The 22,314-nt window shown below is 36.6% G+C and overlaps 1 protein-coding gene across 1 annotated transcript; it reads left to right on the plus strand.

Annotated features, from left to right (window-relative positions):
* Window positions 1–5,284: 5,284 nt before the first annotated feature.
* On the plus strand, window positions 5,285–17,611 carry LOC144446770 (fibroblast growth factor 13-like). The gene is made up of 4 exons (XM_078136604.1): window positions 5,285–5,318; window positions 8,794–8,973; window positions 13,398–13,501; window positions 16,754–17,611. Exons 2-4 carry the CDS (start codon window positions 8,838–8,840, stop codon window positions 16,946–16,948), a joined length of 435 nt encoding a protein of 144 aa, XP_077992730.1. The 5' UTR covers window positions 5,285–5,318; window positions 8,794–8,837; the 3' UTR covers window positions 16,949–17,611.
* The last annotated feature ends 4,703 nt before the right edge of the window (window positions 17,612–22,314 follow it).

Consider the following 22,314-nt stretch of genomic DNA (forward strand, 5'->3'; position numbering starts at 1 on the left):
TGACAGAATCTGTTGTAGTAATAACTCGAAGACCTGTCTGAAGTACTGCAGTCTTAGTTGGCTTAAAAAAGATATTCAACTCTCTCTTTGTCTCATCGGACTCGCTGTCAGAAGAAGGAGGCTGTGTTTGTTCAGAAACTAGTACTTGTGGACGTCTTTGGACAACATGTCCACGCTTGTCGAATGGACCCGTTTTGGGTTCGGAAATCCTATCAACGAGACCGGGGCTACCTCTTGATACGGACGAATGCTTGGATTGTTTATCGTCACTTGTACTTGTGAACGAATGTCTTCTCACTACTAATGTTTTATCGTGTTCTTCGTGACCTCCGATGTAGTATCTACCTGATGGTGAAGTTTTTATTTCGGCTTGTCTATTCATGAGACTACGATCGGAATGCGTATTTTGTTGCCTAATACCCTCATTAACGTTGTACCTGTGTTGTTGGCTGCTTGTATGTTGTGTAAGATTACGTGAAGTGTTGTCATTATGTCCTTGATCAACTGTGATAATAGGTACGTCGTTTGAATCATTACTCAACACTACGGGACGGAAAGTTTTCCCCGAAACAGGCGTAAATGCAGACGCGCGTCTTGTTTGGTGATCGTCTGCTTTGGTTTCCACCTGTTCTGCCTGCAAAGTAACATCAAGTGACTGACCAATTTCTTCGTCTGCTTCACTTATGGTATGTAAGATTGGCACGTCGTCAAAGTCATCGATATCTGATAAAGCTAATAATGCATCTTCATCTAGAATGATAGTATCGTCTTCGGTAATTGTGTCATCTTGAATGTCATTTGTCTTCATGCTATTCTCGTCTTGAGATGAAACGGTTGGAGCGCTGCTTGACCTGGTAGTCAGTGCCATCATAGTTGCTTCTTCGACATCAACTTTGGACAGATATCGTTGTTCCGATTCTTGACAAACAAGATTAGGCGTGCTTGTAGCTCTAACCATGACTTGTCAAGCACTAATTATCATAACATCTTGGAACTCAGTGGCAAAAACTCTTTTCCACTATGATCTCTGCATACATTGGTATATAACAAGCAACAGTCTCCCCATATCCTAGTCCTTCCTCGTGGTCACTGCAGTCTTTACTACTACAGACCAAATTACAGTCTCAGACAACATATTTTGGAAGGAAAGCTACAAACAATGTGATGTCATTTGACTAGTTAATCTTATTGTCAATAGCATACAGATAGTCCATGTAAGACAATAACGGAAATCAATAACGTCAAAGTCATTTAAATGTGATTCTTATCGGTTTATTGACTGCCCCCTAGCGGTAGATAATACTATAATAAGACCAGGCCATCGAGGATAATTGCAGAAAAAAACTAAAGTCAGCCACGCCAGCGCCGATCTGGACTTTGAATAAAGCGTTAATCTCCCCTATTCTTTCGGTTTAACTCTCATTTAGTGGGTTTGTTATTACCAATTACTTCTACCAAGAACCAAATATTCAAAGCGTTTTTGAATATTTGCCGTGCTATCAGGGGGAAGACACTTGATATTTTGCCAAAGAAACAGTTTCTGAATATTCTGTACCGTTATGTGAACGTTATATGCTAATTTTTACATATACCAGTTCTTAAGCTATTAAGTAAATCGTTAAGACTATTTTTGTAGAAAGTGGTCCAACTGTTTCTAAAACTACTTGATATTGATTGATGACGTACAGCCACTTGTGGTTTTCGATTTCTCTGAAATTGTCTTTATGTTTCTTCGTCAAGTCATTAACGGTTGAACAATATGTGGGTGAAATATCAAGAATGTACAGTTGAGATTCTGAAGAATGGCGATTGTACAACAAGTACTTGTGAGCAACTATCTATGTTGTATTTGCCGTTACTAAAACTACTACAAATCACACAATACTCATCAACTTTAAGAGTTAGCTGTATTCTATCTTGGACCACTATACTTCATAGTAGTTTGAGATTCAATAGGCGTACCTGATACCTGTCCTTGGTGTAATTGGTTACTAAGAAAAGAATGGAACTGGTCAATTGGAAGTCAATCACGTTATAATTAAGTCGGATTTGTTAAGGAGATTATTGTCAGGATCCAAAATTTCGCCCAAGTTCAACGCATAACTACAATTGTAACATTTAATGAATTTCATTTTCAATAAAATACTATAGCCTTGACCTTAACAGCAATGGGGTGGTGAAATTCATTGCATGTGATAATTGTCTAAAAGAAAAGAGTTTTACTTTTTCGTTTGGTAGCTATGGTAAATCAATGTGTTAATTATTACAAAGGGGTTTTCCAATACCATAGAGCAATGTAACAGTATCGATTTCTGGAAAGTTCAGTGTGACCTAGAACTTGTCTTAAAATGACTCAAGACTGACTAAACAGGGTGAGTGAGTGAATACACTATGATGTATGTTGTCATAAAGCTTCACTGTAAATTAGATTGGATTGAAAATACCAACTCCATTATTAAGAAAGCTAACACTCGTCTGTAGTACCTTGGGAAACTTAAGTCATTTGGTGTCAGTCATGACCTTTTACTGAGGAGTATTTTTAATGTTGTAGTTTGACATTATTCGAAGGGGAGGTAATTTTTCCGAAATGAAAAGAGGAGACTAATAAAAAAAAGTTAATTACATGTTATAAAAGATGCACGAGTCTATTCTTCATGATCGAATTCTATAAGCCTAGGTCGGATTGTGGGTACGAACTTAAAATAACTGTTATTGATTTCTACGCTTTAGGTGTTCTTGCGGTTTTCTTTTCAGTGAGAGAAAGAGAAGGGGCAACTAAATAAGAAAGTGAGATATACAGAAAGAGGAGTCAGACACAGGCAGGCAGGCGGGCGGGCGCGGCTGGACGGACGGACGGACGGACGGACGGACAGACAGACAGACGGACAGACGAGACAGACAGACGTACTAGACAGACAGACAGACAGACAGACAGACAGACAGACAGACATATTGGCCGGATAAAGACAAGGACAACATTTGAGGTGGTGCTACTTGTCAAAAAACAACAACTAGAAATAGTGTCCACCAGGATATCTATTGTAAACGAAAATTAATTGTAACTACACAAATTAAACTCAAAGCGCCATCATCGACAGTTACACGTACAGTTCAATATTATCCCTTTAAAAATAGACATAAATAATGCCAAGTAAAGCAGTGTAATCACAAGGTTAATTTCAAATGACCTATCTTACGAATAACATTAAATTTGCCGGCATCAATTCAAAAGAGGCCTGCAAACAAACAGAAAGCAATATTTCCTGCCTATATGCTAAAATCATTCAACTGTCTTTAACTCCATCGCTTGGATCATTTTATCACTTATGCGTATAATATTTTTGTATTATAAAAGTTCTATACTAGTGTTTACATAACATAATAATATTTTGTCGCTATGTAACGACCACTTTACCAAGATATAACTTTTTAATATATATAGTGAAGGCTCTTCAGCTGAGACAAACGGGCACCAAGAACCTACGCATGCGCTCAATGTCGATGGTGCCATAGAATGCAAGTGTGACATTTTTTTAGATTTTCATATTTCACTCTTTGCTGACGTTACATCTCAAAACCATGTCAAAATTTTAAGCCAGTCTGTTTTGTTTTTTTTTGTAAATTGGCAGAAGACGTTGGTCGTTTAATTAGATGTATTATGACAAATTTATCAGTCTTATTTGTATTCTAAATTTACCACCTTGATTAGTCATAGCAGAAATACAAATAAACCACTTGTTTTCAGTCGAGAAATGGCTGTTTTCACGTGCACTATGTTGAAGAGTTAACAAATAAATATCATGTCTACTTTTTGTGAAGGAGCTACTAGACCCGAATTTTAGTAATTTCCCATTATGGAATATACCTCACCCCAGAGTATATTCGATTTTTAACTGTATTTTAGAGAGGTCGTGCGTTGCAGGATTGGTGAAAAAGAGTTGTCTATTAAAGTCTTCTAAGCATAAAGAACTGCAACTAAGATAAATATTAGCTTTACCTTTTGTTCCCCCGTTAATCAAACTGTCTCCTGGCCAACTACCCCTCATTAATAACCATCCTAATCTTATCTGTGTATCAAAATCCAATCATCGCTATATTATCTCTAGGGGACTGGTAATTATTTTAAAATGATGCATACAAATCGTCATTTCTTTGGGGAAGAGGGTAGGAGTTATTTTCGTTTTTCTATTATCATGAACCCTGGAAATTGAGCTGGTCATAAAACTATATGAATGAACAAACAGTTCTTATTTGTTTGTACGTCCCTTCCCAAAGGTAAACCATGACTAATAACATAACAGATACATCGGTGTCATAACATATATCATTCTGACTAGTTTTAGTTCTTTCTTTCAAGGCAGATGGATTATGCGAAATGCATAATCTTTAAAAAAAACACCGTGTTTTGATGTCATCCTTTTGTATTGTATAATTATACAATATCAAATCAAACCTTGAACTTTGAACTCATTAGAGTCACAACAAACATGAGATGATATCTGCCGCGAGTTCCAAGAAGAACAGCGTTATTCTCGTTAATTTCACTTCTCAATGAGAAATTTGGATATTTGGAGGCGGGGAGGGGAGGGCGAGGAGAGGGGAGGGGTTTTATCCAAGCGAAGGAGCTGTATTTATTCTGCTGTGTGTTATTTTTTTATTATCATTAACCCCTTACACCTTTTTTCTGTGTCGCTGTAAAACTGATGCCAACTTTCCACGGTAGTATAAGTAATGCACGTGAAGATGGCAGGGAGTATATACGTTGAGAATGCTTCAAACTGCCAGTCTGATTCTAAGTTTGCATTCACCTGTAGGAGATTTCTGATTTTCAAATTTTGTTCTCGGGTTTCTCTTTTCATATTTATTTTCTTTACCCTTGATTGCCGACTTTTGATATTTACTGTAAAGTATCAACAAGTGACAAGGGGTTTATATGTTGAAAATATTTCTCGTTCAGTGTTGATTCCCTAGAGATGGGAAACCGCAGAATGAAGCGCGCCACCAGCGATGAATCTATCAATTTATAAGGTTCGTCGAGAAATGTGAAAAATTCAAGGTGAATGCCGCACACTCTGAGTTCAATAATAGTACATAGCAATGAATCACAACAGAATGACAAAGAGATTTGGCGTGTGTGTACAATACGTAATTACTATATAGAAAATACTGCTAAGACAAACACCAAAAAACATAGTCATGTATATAATATTCATTTCTTTTTTTAATCTTGGCTACTGTTGTAGGTCTTATATCTGGTAGGAATGTGGTAAAACAGACTACCCATGGACCCAATAACTTCACGAAAACCCGACGAAACGGTAATAACCCTTATTCTTATCATTATTTGGACCGGATCATGTTAACGTATTTCTACTCTCATCAGCTGGTCCCATCAGACTTAATTTAATATACGATGGTGGTCAAGGCAGCCTCCTGATTTCAACAATTGTATTTTTGGCTCAAGTGGCAGATAATGAAGTTAATCGTGATATTGAGAAAGAAGTTTAATGCCACTTTCATTACTAACATGGAAATAACATGGCCAACGTTAAAGAAATGGGTCAGATCTGACATTATATTTTGTTATTTTTTGTTTTGTTTCAAAGAATTACGAATGCCATTGTACTTATTGAAGCATGTTTAATCGCCAGTAGTAACGGTAAGAAATGTAGCATAGCAGGTATGCAAATGAGTCAATGACGTAATTTACGATGCGCCCAAATATCCCCACTAATATCAGGACCCGAAAATGCACAAACGAAAATTTGTCAAGGCGAATATAGTGTGTTATATTTATTTGAAAGATCAGGATGAATACGATTCTCAAAAATAGTCTTAATTCAAAATTTAACTTTGAGATAAAATTGTTGTTATTTCAATTTGCCCCATGTGAGCCTTTAACGGAAGCGACATTTATTTCGAAGACATAATTTTCTGTATATGTCTAAATTTGTAATTCTATAAGCACTTATGATGTAACGATTGCGTACCAGAATTCATTGAGCGTTACTGTGGAACGAATGAGTATGCTACAAACTATGTGCTATCAATCAATCAGTCAATCAGTCAATCAGTCAGTCAATCAATCAATCAATCAATCAATCAATCAATCAACCAACCAATCAACCAATCAATCAATCAATCAACCAACCAATCAACCAATCAACCAATCAATCAACCAATCAACCAATCAACCAACCAATCAACCAATCAACCAATCAATCAATCAATCAATCAATCAACCAACCAATCAACCAATCAATCAATCAATCAATCAATCAACCAATCAACCAATCAATCAACCAATCAATCAATCAATCAATCAATCAATCAATCAATCAATCAATCAATCAATCAATCAAAGAAACAATTTATATAGCGCCTGACTCCATTACTCAGAATGTTCAAGGGTTATAACTTGGATAGCACGCTGCGCGTAGGAGAGTACTGGTGTATGAATAAAGTTTATTGATTCCGTAATAGGAGAATCCATTGTTAGACTAGTCAATCAGATCTAGGCAGTAATTCTTTGTAAGACGATCATGAAGTCGAAGTGGTCCTATACCAATTGTATTCTTGCATTCCACAACTATTTTCTCACTCTTAACACAGATCTTGATGAATACAAAACCCACAAGAATTTTGAAGACACTCACAAAAACTGAATTTCCGGTACTTATGTTCGTTTCACGATCCTTCGCTAACAATTGGATTCTTGCGATGCGTAATTCAGTCTTAACACATGACTCACAAACGTTGGCTCAGGGGTCTCTATTTATATATTTGAAAAAAGTACGAGTAACCAGTAAAACTAATTTGGGGTATCGAAAATATACGACAATTACTGTTTCGTTTGGTTAATAACTTTGTCAACGGAAATGATCAGGTTTTGTGGAATACTTTCATTTTCAGGCTTTACGTACGTAGAGGTTAACTCATCCCTTCACTACATTGTTTCAATATATTGTTCTTTGATGTGTTTTATTATTCTTGTGGCATACAGTTTGGGGGTAAATAAATATTTAGAGTCAAGAATGTTTTTATCTAACTTATACGTACGTTGGGTACTGTTGTTTTTGATGGCATCTTAACCTACAAATGTTTTGAGGACGTAGTCTGTAACAGGATAACAGGAGATAGAGTACAATGTGTGTCGAAGCAGTATTTGGTATGATGTCAACGTTTTAAATCCAACAGGTGGTCAGTTATCAGATTTGTCACATCGGCAAAGAAGAGACGATAAAGATATAAGACGGATTAAGACCTAGTGATGCGTACTGTGCAAAGATGATGACTAACAGTGTTTGTTTCATGGGAACAATTCACAATCACGAAGAATCTTAATTTGGAGCGACTATGTCTCAGATCTCAGTGACTGGGCAAATTGTATTCACGGCGATATGTATTTATGACCGATGCGATTCGTTGAATTCTTCGGGTTTTCGGAGTATTTACCGGCAAAGAATGAATTGAATTCTCGTGTTGTTACTTTTTGTTTGTATCTTAGAAACCCTTCAGCAAACTTAGGAGTGGTCCCCTATCTCTATTCAGTGATAAAGTCTAGGCCTACACCACGGTTGACTGACCCAGAAAAACGAACAAAATAAAACAGGTCCCTGCGGGCACCAAAACCGATTCCGTTGACTGCTACACCTGTCTCCTCGGTCAACCGTAATCACTGTTAGTGAAAGGTTGGGTTTCCGGGACCCACACGTCGACTTGGGGGGCTAATCAAATGTTATTTTTAACGACGTGCGCAGTTCGCATGATCGACAAATGTCGTACATAGACCAGACAAACCATTACATTGTACCTGTGGTAGTGCTGCTGGAAAAGGATCAACTGCACTTGAACGTTGGTGGTGCTATAGCGACCACCTTGCTGCACGACGTAGTAATTGCAGAGACTGCGAGATTTTTTCAATTTTAAAGCATGGAGATGGTGGGATTATCCCTACCGTTACAAGCATGATTGCTGACATGGTGGCCACAAAATATTCGTTAAATTGCTCCGACAAAGCTTTTGACAATACGAGACTGGGATATACTACTACCACATTACTGATGTCGCCCGAGATGGGATTTATCATGTCCCTGGTGCAATGGTTTGCCGTTTCACTGAACACGCTGAATGCTACATGACGCCGCACTGGCAGTCGAATACATTGCGCTGTCTCTGGTGGCTTTACCTTCCCGGAGAAGTATGGCGCTGTAAACTCGAACAACGGGATATACACGAGACTGAGGGATAGAAGACTTGCGGATATAGGAATATTTAATGTTGAAAGTTTTGTGTTGGAACTTAAATGATGCCTTATAGGTATTATAAGGGTGCTGGGGCGACGATGAATCAGATTTAACCCATCAATTGTATTCGTCTTTACCGGAAGTGCGAGGTCGCTGATAGAGTCATTGGGATGGAAAGTTTAATCGTGGGTAGATACACTCATACTTGTAATGGTTCATGAATTATCAAGAACCTATAAAACCAGGCAAATTTCTTACATAAATTCACTTTTTCTTTTGAGACGAACGAGAAGTAGCTAAACCGTCTTGCATTCAACGCACTACTACCACCATTCTTCAGAAGGGGGTTTTCCGTTGTCAATTTCACTTCTGACGACAACACTACTGCTACTATTGGCAACACTCGTTCGACCAGCTCCAAAGATGGAAGTGTATACGTCACTGCTCATCGCTTCCATGGCGATTTTGCTTTTCCTTTCCGAATGCAGACACGTCAAATCGGCTGAAGTTCACAGACAACGCAGTCTTCTCTCCATATTGTTTGCAGATACTGTTGGGTCCGGCGATTATGAAGAGGCAAATGTTGACACGATGGAAATGATCATTCCACGGAGGAGGACTACTCGAACAAGACCGGTTTACGCACTATACAGCCGCACAAAATGGTATTTAATGATCAAACCAGACGGCACAGTATCCGCCACCCAAGATCGCAATAACCGATATGGTAAGTTTTTTATCTGTTCGTGTCTGAATTTGCATTTTAGTTCATCAATAGACCTTCCATCAAAACATATTGCATTTATACTAGTGAAGGCGACCGTAATTGAGTCGAGAAATACGTCTAATATATTACGCTTGTTATTTTTGTTTGCGCATAAGAGGATTTTGTTTGCGAGAACTGTTCTATTTTTAACATCTAATATCGATTGCTTCTTAGCATTCTGTTCGGATACAATTGTAAATTAAGGCACGATAACATTTGGAGGTTTAATGCGTTATTTGATTAAACTAAGTAGAAAGCAGAATCAGGGGAAAACATAAGACGCGCCAAACAAGTTTACTCAAATGAACACATAACCACCACGCTAACAATGTGTGCGACAAAATAAGAGCCCGTTTATCTAACGCAATAATTCCACTGAGTTCAAAGGTCAAATTCCCCGTTAATTTACATTACCCGTGTTTCATTTAGGATTATTTACATGTCCGAATCGTTTATGTTGTATCCTATAAATTCTTGACATAACTTTAACCGAGTTAGCGTAAGTTTAAAAAAGATTAAGCCAATTGTCTCGAGCGAGACAGAACAGAGATTTGAGTCGTGTTTCGAAGGAAAAGTTGTTTCTGCACGGTCAATCTACCTGTATAAGTTTCTCGCCATTGGTATGTTGCAACGCGCTTAGTATGCAGAATTTTGTTTTATCCTGTAATGAAACGAGTCTGAATCATTGTCGGATAATTAAGTTTTTTTAGATAAGGTATTAAATCGGTAGCCACATTTGCCACTTTTATAACCTCCAACAAGTAGGCATGAATCATTGCTGTTGAAGCGCATGCGCAATTAGTTCTCTTTTCTAGACGTAACTATTACAAATTGTAAATGTCAGAAATTTGAAATTTACCTAGAAAAACATCAATTATGTCACAGCGATGACGTCATACGTGACTCAGCCTTCTGATATAGGGTATGATAACCACCAAGGATAAAGTTTCATAAGTATTCAGAAAAAGTAAGAAGATTTTCACAAACTTCCAAGTTTCTGACGATCCGTAGGAATGACATCATCATTAAGCTTAATGCCCAAGTAGAGAGCAGAGCGCATTGTTTAAAGAGCCAAGGTTGCTTTCGTGGATTTCGTGTACTGAATGAGAGACTGTTTTTACTTTCGCTTGCCTTCAGTATTTTAGCCAGGCTTCAGTGAGACCTTGTTACTGTTATGTCTTCGTGTCAATCGAAATTCAAAATAATGCTGAAGAATTGGGTTACCACTAAACTTGATAACGTGAAACAGACCTGGAATATTTTCTATACATATAATGGACGTACGTTTAACAAACATTGTCTTTGGTCATAAATGGTAAAATCTTTTGTAGTATGCCTGGATGACCACGGATTGTTCAGTTAGGTAACCTTTGACTTTTGACCTCTGTGTCACTGATTCAGTGGTCTTTCCCTGCAGCGAGAATTCAGCCCAATCCAGTCTTAGCTTCGTTCTCGTTACTACCACATTAACGACATTTTTATTAAAACACCGTGTGCAATCGTCCTTATTTCAAGACTCGTGTTTGATTTTACTTTCAGGCGCCCTTCTCCCCCAAAAGACACAACATTAATCAAGAAATGTTAAATAAACTGTATTTGTTTTGAGAAAATCGCTCTTTGGATTGTTGAATGGAATTCAAACTTGTCGCTGTGACCTGAAAATGAACCCAATGGTGTTGAACAAGAACATTTATAATACGTTTTTCGTTTTGGTGTTTATTTGCAACCTATTGGGTGACAATTTCCCCCGATTGTTTAGATAAATTGTTGGACAGGTAGTTTAGTTTAGATACTGTAGTTATGGCCATACATAATTTTAACAGTATAATCCAACATTTGATCAATTTGAAATGTCTGCTCTTGTCTCTATTTATTTTGATCTTCTTTCCTTTTAAAGCCGTTTTGTGTGTTGTACAAGCCCAGCCAATAATTCGCACCAATCCATCGATATCATCAATTTTTTGGTTATTATTTTATCATAAACTTTACATAAAGTGATATTTGTGTGCAAACAAATAGTGACCACTCACACATTTAGGGTCCCTGAAACAAACTAAATCTTCTGTCAGTCTTATTTGATATAAACTCGTCGCTATTTTATACATACAACAAATTTCATAGTTTCTGTGTTTATTTTCAAACCTTTATTTTGAAAAATAAAAACTCGGGCCTAGTGATGATATAAAATATTACATCGTATTTTCAGAATTAAAAAGTCTGAGATTTATGTTCCATTTTGTCAACACGAACTTATCGCATATATTTAGGAACTGAAAGAAACAGGCGTGCGGAATTTTGTGAACGCTGTTTTTAGAAAAGTTTAGCTGATATTTTGGCATCCAGTAGATGATCTTAGACCTACAGGTTACCTGCATTGCTGTCTGGCATACCGTCACTTATGCATTCCTAGCTTTTGACCTCCGCCTAATTTTTTCATTGTTGGCTGTATGAAATACGAAGGTTATATTGTACGTTAAGAGGTCTCCACAACAGCTATTGTTATCATATATGACTTCAAATAAAAATTCACATCACGATAGAGAGGAGATTTGCACCTATTGATCCATTTGCCAAGAAGTCCGATCATTTTCGATTTTTTTTCTCTCTCAATATATTCATCCGTCAAGTTACGAATGTAAAATATATGCATGACTATTGTGTATTCTTTGAAGGGAAGAAAAGTGTGTCGGTTTCATAATTCACTGTTTGACAATACCCCGGTAGCCATTACTTATCGTGTACACGATCTAGTCCACGGATTTAACTATTAAGGCCCGTGTATTAACTGAAAAAATGGACGTTCTACATCAATGAATATGAAGCTATAAGCTAAATTATTTATTACATACACGTCAATGCGATGGAAATCTCTGATTTATTTCCTATTGGACTCTGGAGAATAGCGAGCTTAAAAACCCACTTGGTGAAAGAACGTGCTTTCACATTTCAAGGCAGCGGATAATAATTCCTGATCCGTTCGTGACATATGTTGCGTCGATTTCACGTCAATATAACCATATCACGTGATACGCTTGAACCGCACGTGATTCATTCTTTGATATTAATCATATGAGTAACTGTCGCCAAAATAGATGATTATTTAACATTTCGTGCTTACTGGTCAACCGCTATCTTAGTCATCAAGTCCATAATTCCTACAAAAGAAAAGAAAGGAACGGACGTCGTTACACACAACTAATATACTCATGTGCAGTCAACCAAGAGAAATGCGTACTCCTGAGAGATTTGATTCCGAATTCAAAATGAAATCTGATTATATATGTATACAGTAATGCTTAAATCCGAATCAGCTGTCTTTTCGTTGTCTCAAAACCATTAGATCGGATAAACTCAAAATTAATCAAATCCTCACGTCGAAATTATAGACGAATATTCCCAAGTTACAACCATTTAGAATTTAGTTTACGCATATTTGTGAAAACGGAAGCAATATTGTCAGCTTACTGTCCTAAAGGCTTCGGATTTTTTGGGGGGAAACATATATAAGTGATAACTCGTGTCAAAATTATGAGTCTGGTGTCATTTTTTATGAGTCTGGTGTCATTTTTTCTAAAATTTCTTTTCTAAATATAGAGACAACGTGAAATAAAAAAGAATTCGAAGGAAAAACGATTTTCCTAGAAAGAAATTGATAGAAATGGCAATTGCAAGATTTAAGTGAAAGGGTTTTTGGTTTCAAGTTAAAGAAAAAACCTAGTACGCAAATAGAAATAAGAGACAGGAAAATGAGTCTTAAAACAGACGTACATTAATTGTGTACATTGCCATATGCGGTTCACTTGATGAACATAAAAGGACTGATGCAAATGCAAACACAACTTAAGGGCAAAATCTATCAAATAAACGACAAGAGATATTAGTTTCCCACTGGTTGCATAGAAACTGTGATAAGGTCAGGGGCCATTAGTGTTGGTATTGTAAGGTGTCAATTATTAGTCATTTATAGACGAAAAGAGACACGATACGTATTTTATAAAACAAAGTGTGTCCAGTCAGCTTCAGTAGCGACATTTTCTATTAATTTCTGCTGTATTCAAAAATGCCACATTTTTATTCTCCCTTTCACTTCCTTCTATGATATAACAAACTCCGAACCCTGAGATTCTATTATTCATTAAAAGATACAATATGCGAACATTATTTATATAAATACTTTTTGACCATTGAAAACCGATTCCACTCAGGCGTAGTGTCTGGTTCAAAGTTTCTTATCTGTATCTGTCACTGTTATACGGATCATTCGTTTGTATTGATTGTTTCATTCAGTCATTCGTGTAGTTTTACAGAACGTCTCTGTTTCACTGACAACTTCGCCTGCAATAACTAGATGTGCTTTTGATGATTGTTTTTGTCTTTTTCCCTAGCCTGGATATCGTTTTCAGCAACTGGAGTTGGCCTAGCATACATACAAGGAGTTGAAACTGGTCTATTCTTGGCTATGAATGAAGAAGGAGAACTTTACACAACAGTAAGCAAAATTGTCAAAATTAATCTCTATAATTCTTATAGACAGACAGACAGACAGACAGACAGACAGACAGACAGACAGACAGACAGACAGACAGACAGACAGAGGTAGAGAGACATAGAGAGGGGAATGGGAAGCAGAGGGAGAGAATTGAGAGAATTCGGAGAGCGTGTCACGTGAGAGCGAAAGTGAGAGGGAGAGGAATGAGAGGAAGCTCAAAATGTATTATTTTCATTAAAAAATAGTATTCGTCATATTAAACAAACGAGTAATAATTTTCTATTTTCTATCAATTTAATTTTTTTTTCGTTATGTAACGTTAATAATATAAAGTTCAAACGTTTGTAAATATCACAGAGAATGAAATTAAAATGGCGTTATCTCATAATATTTAGTTGTTGACCCAGTTCTCAACCTAGTCGTACTCATTCCCTGGCGTCTTCCCATTTATCACAAACTAGTCGTTGCTGAAACGCTCTAGTGAACAATTACGCGATAATGACAATAATTCACTTAAAGGCTTAATTACAGCTAAGCCTAGACGGAATAGTAAAATGTGATGGTCGTTATATATGTTGACAGAAGAAGACGAAGAACAAAAAACGTCCAGTGCCTACCTTCCCCTTGCAGTGCCATACCATTGTCTATTCGAAATATTGATTTGACATGTGAGATATATTTTAATTGACCATGATGTGCTTGATATATAGTCAGCTGATGTTGTTATTTCATCATCCTTTATGAAGTTGACATTAATTTCGTGTATCGTACGAAATCTTTTCAGCTGTGCGTACTCTTCAATTCAAATCTATTTTGATTCCTCGATGTTATTGAATCTTAATCGCATTTGCATTTCAACAGATATTATAGGAACAGCTATTTTTTTTAGGAATTCCAGTTACTATATTTACCCCTTCCCACTATTTATGCCGTTATTTATCGGAGTACAGGGTTTAATAGGTGTTTTTTTTTATTTGCAATGGAGTAGTTGCACAAGTTGTTATAACGCAATTTTAAGGTAGCAGGAAAAATTGATTACCACGGGGCAAATAATTTTATATATCCAGCCTACATGAAGATAGATTGAGTAGCTACATATCGTGATGACTAACTAGCCATAGCCTGTAAGTACAAACAGTGCATATAACAATTTACAGCTATAAAACCTCGGATTGGAACCAATCTTGCACTGTAATGGTTATTGGTTTATTTTCTATGTTTGCAATTTCTCTCGAATTACTTCAATCAATGTCACCGAGCTGAGTCAAATTCGCGGGTCGTTGGTCGTCAACAAAAAAGGAGACGTTATTACTAGCATAAAAAATAGTACGAACAAAAATTGAAAGGGGTGGTAACTGTCACCATACCTAAAGACTATTATGTTTTTCCAGCAGTCTCTGCAAAAATCTATGATATAATTATGCGCAGTGATTCGACATCCTGAATTGATTGACAGCTGCGTTGGATGAGTAGCTAAGCCATTTCCATCAATAAACTCAATCTCGTATGATCTTTTTACATTAGGAGACATTGATAATTTATAGGAGCGTGGATATGGTGTCAGAAATAAACCATAATGTGCATTTCATTCAGTGTTTATTATGAGTCACAGTCGGTTCCATTTTCTCAAGTAACTATGTCATAAAGTTCCACTAACTGCACTTTACGGTGAAAAGGGAGACATTTAGTCTTTGTATTCAATAGGTCAGCGTAAAGTGTCGGGATTTTTTTTTGCTCAGACTTTCTGCAACACCGTAGTAGACGTGGTAAATTACTGTCGATTCACTCCGAAGAAAATAACGTGCTATAGAAACATTTAATCAAGGCATAAATCACAGCTACGACAACTATAGTACAACCCGTGATCGTTTTTATCCGAGCTCAGACTGAAAATCCTACGATGTTATTATGCCCACCTATTGCTCTGAAAGATACCAAACAAAACGTTTCAAGATGCAGGGCATACATTGATACTAACTTGAAGGAAACCTGATCAATGACTGCTTGGCATAATATAGAAATTATACAATTACACTGTCTTGTTCATAGTAACGTATCATTTAGAAAATGGACAATTTAGAGTAGCTAAGGGAAATATTAAAGATGGACGATTTTGTTTGTTCATTTTTCTAATTTTGCGATTTTTTCCGAAAACAATAACAGAAAAAAAAGTAACAGCCATCGATGATATTGTTGTCATGACTACACAAATCACTCAGGACGTAATTTGAGTGATAGTACGTATATTTGGCTATGGACTTGGTTTACTTTTACAGGGAGTTCACCATAAGCATATAGTTGCGACTGAAGGTTTTAAACACATTGAAGACAGCATACAGTCATTGTTTTCCTGTCTGCTCTGTATTTGGTTAATAGTGTAAAAAGTATAGTAGCATTTCACATTTCTACTGTTTTAATAGATGTACATGGTAGATTTGGTAGATTCTAAATGTTTCAACATTCAAATATCCAAATTAAACTAAGACCACAAGCTTATAATGAAACACTTCCAGTATGACCCCCCCCCCCCGGTCTCTGCTAGCTTTATTATGTTTATCTTAACATAAAACATTGTAGCTAATCTCACTAAACTTGATCTCATCTCATCGAAACTGCATGCTCATAGTATAAAGGCTGTAACTTTCGCAGTGCACTAGCTGCGACTCGGACTCATATCGCGATGGAAGTCCTTTCGCTACACAGGATCTATTTTTAGCATATGACATAATTTCGTCCTAAATTTGATATATTATTATAAACCAATTAAGTCCATGATGTCAGCTTCTATAAGTATATTACGTATGAGTCTGAACAGATTTAGAAGTATTAAATGAGAACTATCATTCTACTTAGGTGATAGTTTTATGTGGGTGTGACCCCAAAGATAGCCTTTTGTTGTTAGAGATGTAAACATATGTGTATATATACATTAACCGTGACTCTTTGCGGTCATGTTAATTTGAAATATTGCCGACGTCGACGCGCTTGCTCTATCGAAATGTCAAAATGTTTGTATTTGAACATCTCGATATGAAGTTGGAAATACTAAATTAAAGTTTTCCAATGAAAGCAAAATTCACGATTTTTTTAGAGCTTGAGGTGTATACTAGTATATCGCTTATGTCCAGTCACGTGATAATTGTGTATATGTGCATGTGTGTATGCATGTGTACTAAAGTAATGTGTACGTCAATATGTATGTTTTCAGAGATTTCACATTATATCATTAACATACTTGTTTTTCGTTTGCAGATCTTACTAGAGAATAACAGTTCATTTGAAACTATGATAGAGGACAGTTACCAGGCATATTCACCAGTCACGCAACCACATAACAGAAACTCAAACAATAAGTGGTACTTAGGTATCGATAAACAAGGCAGGGTGAAAAAGAGTGAAAACAGATGTAGTCGCAGTGCCCAATTTTTGGCCATCGGAGTGTTCTAAGAAAGACATGAAGCTTCATTAGTCCATTTTGTGGCTGTAAAAGGTACAATGCAGTGCTAGAATCGAAGAACAGAGAACGAGAGAAAACAGCTGATAGAGGAATCAATAGATCGAAAATAGAAGGCGGAAAACTGAAGACATATCAAGTCAAACATGAAATTGAACACACGCCAAGTCTCACCGAGCCTCATGGTGCGAATAATCGGTTGTTAGCTTCGTTCTGGTCTTCAGCGGTGACGAGGACGAGCATCCGCGTCTGCGCATGTGTAAAGGGAGTGGCTCCAGGTTACGGTTCTGCAACTGGCGAGCATGACTGCGACATCTGAATATCAAGTGAAGATTGAACAACAGGAGACACATAGTTTTGAAACTGGCGGGTGATTTAACTCTGTTGTCAAGGTTACGTGTCTTCTAGGTTTGAACAAACTGAGAGCTGTATTATATAGAACGCCCCTCATAGGGTCAACATTTGAAGCGCCAGATTTCTAGCCAATAACATCTTCAGTTTGTGACGGCCAGTCATAAAATTTGTACAATGTTTGCTGTCATTTTAATATCTGTGTAGCACTTTTATAAATCACGCTTTAATGACTTTTTCGACATATTTATTCAAACTGTTATTTTATATCGATTGGTATGGAGTCTAACCGTTTTTAATGACACATTTGCGAAATATATATCGTGTATTTTCTATTCTGGGAAATGTAAATAAAACTTAAAATCCTAACGTTGTATGTATACATGAACAAAGTGTTGTATTTTTATTTATGAAAACATGCATCGATAAAAATGGTGGTGGTGGTGGTGGTGGTGGTGGTGGTGGTGGTGGTGGTGAGGATGATGACTATGATGATGGTTGCGGTGGTGGTGGTGGTGGTGGTGGTGGTGGTGGTGGTGGTGGTGGTGGTGGTGGTGGTGGTGATGATGATGATGATGATGATGATGATGATGATGATGATGATGATGATGATGATGATGATGATGATGATGATGATGATGATGATGATGATGATGATGATGATGATGATGATGATGATAATGACGATGGCGACGACGACAGTGACGGCGATGATGACGACGACGACGACGACGATGATGATGACGATGACAATGACAATGGTGGTGCTGTGCTGTAGATAGTGTATCCTGTAAATGTACAATGTTAATAAATTTCTGACCGAACATTAAAATTGAATAAGTCAGTATTCACACACAGCCTATAAATTGTAACCAAAACGAACACATGATGCTAAATCTTCAGCAATGTCTCTTTTATCAAAAGTTAGGACACGTATCTTGCCACTTCAATGTGTCCAGACAAATGAAGAAAAACTCGAGTAAAATACGAGGATGTATTATCAATTAGTCTTTGAATGCAATAAATTCTTCTTTATCCACGACCCTTGCAATTTATACAACCTTTACGATTTACACATAATCTGAAGAGTCTCGGATACCTACCATACCAAATATGGGCGAAGCTACTTTTCTTATGAATTTTTTGTATTCATACGTTCACATTAACTTTTGTTTTACCTTAACCAGCAGTTTGAGTATTACCTGCATTTTAGTTGCAGCATGGGATGACGTAAGCCAAAATGTTAAGTGGGAGACAATCTTTTTTAAAAAAATGTTTATCGCAAAATGATAATATTAGAAAGGTGGAGGTCACTCTATTGTTTGTGTGCCATACATAAGAGAGAAAATTCGGGGTATGCAAAAGATGGCGGAGATGAGAGACAGTAGAATTTGTAGTGGGGAATTATAAAAGTCCCTGGATTGGAACTTATCGGTGGGGAAATTTGACTATCTATCTCGCCTAATAATCGCTGATAGATCTATAGCCACATATAGGCAACAACGCGCTGAGCGTAATCTGTACAATATCCTTATATGCACGTGCTTCGAGATAATGTACAAATTGTCATGTTATTAACCAAGGTCTGTATTGACATACAACACATTACACAGTGAGGTATCTATGAGAAGTACAATAACCAGTGTCGTGCTACATCATTCTAGCAAAATGCACGCTTGGCTGAATAATGAGAAATAAATTATGTGTGATCACGAACAAATTGGAGCTTCTGCCATTTTACGTTTATTTAGGATGTTGTTAAGTAGTTAAATGTAATCACTATGTCACGAATGACTAGAGACGTACATCATTTAGCCCCCTAAGTATCCATATATAACTTATAAACTATGCCTGTATAAATCTCTATGAAATATTACCCTGTAAGAGATGTACCTATATTCTCATGAGCTCATCTTCATAGTTTAAAAAAAGAACAGAAGAAAATAGGTCACGTTAGTTATACAGATAAAACTTGTTCAAATGTGGCTTAGACTAAAGTGTATGTATGATATATATATATATATATATATATATATATATATATATATATATGTGTGTGTGTGTGTGTGTGTGTGTGTGTGTGTGTATGTATGTATGTGTGTGTGTGTGTGTGTGTGTGTGTGTGTGTGTGTGTGTGTGTGTCAGCCAAATCTTCGATGCATCTCTTCGTAGGAACTTGTCATTACCATAACTTCTAAAGAATCCAATTACAAAAATCTTATTATATTGCTCACAATTTAAATAATTTCTGAGGAAATTGTCGACATGTTCAGTGGCCTTGCATTGACCGATGGATACATTTCCCTGTTGTATCATTGTTCAGTCGTAACATTTTATTTCTAAGGTGCCTGGTAGATTTCGTTTTCTGAAAGTTCATTAGCATTTTAGTGACAAAATAGTACACAAAACAATCAAAAACCAATTAGCGCGTTGTATACTAACTTTCAGAATCATCATTGCTCAAACATACAAATTCGACAACAACGACATTTCAAAATGCAATTGTTAATACATTTAGTTCACAAACAAACAAACAAACAAACAAACAAACAAACAGACCGTCTACTCGTCTCTTCAAGCACAGTAAGTGCATAGTTACGAAGAAAATTGTTTCCTCCTAAATTTCCAAAAATTACCACGAGAGTGAATTCAAATGTACAAAATTTGCCATGAATGCAACTAGCCAATCGATGCAGTCAACTCAATGCGTTTCCGACATCCACTCGAGATCAGTTTTCCATTTTCGTTTCTTTTCTTTCAAAAAAAATGATGGATTTCAGTATTCTATCATTACAGACTGCTATAGCACCATTATCGTTCTTCATACTGTCATCTGGATTTGTCGTGTCATCTCTTGCCACAACGAATTAGATTTAAGATTACATGGCACTATACAGGCGTAATTGTGCAAATGCATCAAAATGGGTGCGTAATAGCTCCGTCTGTGAAAAAGGGGGCTTCTTTTAGAACAAATATAGTACCGTCTGCTTGCAGAATAAATGCATGCTGTGACGTCATGTCGTACAATTCTAGTACTCCGTCTCATCAATAACCCATTTTCTAATACTTAGCTGAATATACTGCTGATTGGCTAAGAAAACCAACTGATGATTCTCAAATGTAGGGAGTAACTGTTGTTTCGTCCCCTTTCATTGTCGTCAGCTATCTCACCTGGTAGTTTCACTAACATCGGAGACAGTTGCGGATACAATATTGTCTTAGCAAGCTTTGTGGTCGTTTTACGTACGTTTTAGAATACTGCAACGATGATTTGACTAATTTAGTGCTTATGTTCTGAGAGTTTGAAATTATTCAGTCTGTGAAGACAATTTACGTTTATGTGAACTCCGTGCATGCTATAGTTATTAAAGAGCGCCCTCTACCAACAGTTTATTTATTCTTTCGTTTGTAGAAAATCTTGATATGCGCATGCCTTATCAGCAATTGGCACTATTAGTTAGGCAACATAATAAAAATATGTTTGTTTCCGATAACATAACTTTAGATCTATAGAAAATAGGGGAGGTAGGTCGGAATGTTACATTTTAAAATTACTTTAACTTTTTAAAACTTCGATCTCAAGACGTCGCGGTCACAATACTTGATGTCAATGAAGCAAATGAAGATAAGTATACATGTAATCTAAGTAGCTAGACGAACACGTTATGTAGGGTGTACCGTGTACTGTTATAGTCTAAAAAGACCTGGTTTCTCTCTGGAATACACTCTCTTGTCTGTGGGTTGGTTTTTTGGATGGATGGATGGATGGTTGTCTGGTTGGTTGGTTGATTGTTTTATATATTGGCAACTTACTGTAAACATAACACTCCATTTAATTGTAAGAAACATAAGACAATTCATTTTCTATAATGTCGATCAACGAACTACGCTACGTTTCTACTCATCTCTGTGACAATTTTATATCACGTGACGTAAAGTAAAAAAAAAGAAAATAATCGTATTATCGTAAATTGTATTGCAGGATAAAAGTGAACGGTAGGTTCACATTAAACACGCTGAGATACATTATAATATCACAACAATGGCGGGAAAATGAAAACAGGGCAAAGATTACACATTAAAAATCGATACTTCATCTTGAAGCGTAAAAATAAGTCTGGGGAAAGTACTCTTCTTCGACTGTTCACTCAAGTCAAAATAATCACTTAAATGTGGAGTAAACTATTGCAGTATTATTACAAATGTAAATGTCGATAGATGACGTTACAATAGTATTGTCTTCGGAATATTGGTAGGACAGCTGGTATGCATTGTAGGGATTTCTTCGACATTGTAAACGACGTATAATAAATTACGTCATCGGTTAGGTTATAAGTTAAAAATACCAGGTTTGTCGCTTGCAAGTGAAGATTAAGTATGTTTCAGTAGGTAGAATACTGTGAAACAAAAAGGAGGCCCAGAAAATTATCAAATCGGCGTGTGCTCCTTTAAGCGAAGACAAATTTCAGACCTGGATTATGTCCTATTTAAAATGTGTTTGGGCTTTAGCCAGCAACAGCGAATTATCAACATTGGGTTAAATATTCATGATTTACCCTCAAGAAAATTAAGGTATTTGCATTTTTATTACATGAAACATACCGTATCGGGGCCACCGTTGAGATATGGTAACCATTATCAAGAATTGTGAACAAGTAGGTGTTATATAATATTCATGTCTGTCAGTCTATCACTACAGTCAGTAGACACAATAAACGTTTTATGCATAGCGGAGTCATTGTATGTTAAACTACATCTCCCGTCTTTAATTTATAGCTCAGTGACCATCAATTCATCCAGGGGTGACTTTCGACATGACCAAGTGCAGTGCTTGACAACATCTTTCACTTTTAAAGCAACTTTCCAATCAGTTGAGTCAGACCTGTTTCCTTTTGTAAATCCCACTAATAATTGTAATATTCTGATGAATATCAGTCGACCCGCGTCCAGTCCTTGAAAAATTCGTTTTTATTAGATTAAGAGAAAATTCCAAAGATTTTTTATTGAT

The sequence above is a fragment of the Glandiceps talaboti genome, chromosome 15 (genome assembly GCF_964340395.1).
Source record: "Glandiceps talaboti chromosome 15, keGlaTala1.1, whole genome shotgun sequence".
Lineage (NCBI taxonomy): Eukaryota > Metazoa > Hemichordata > Enteropneusta > Spengelidae > Glandiceps > Glandiceps talaboti.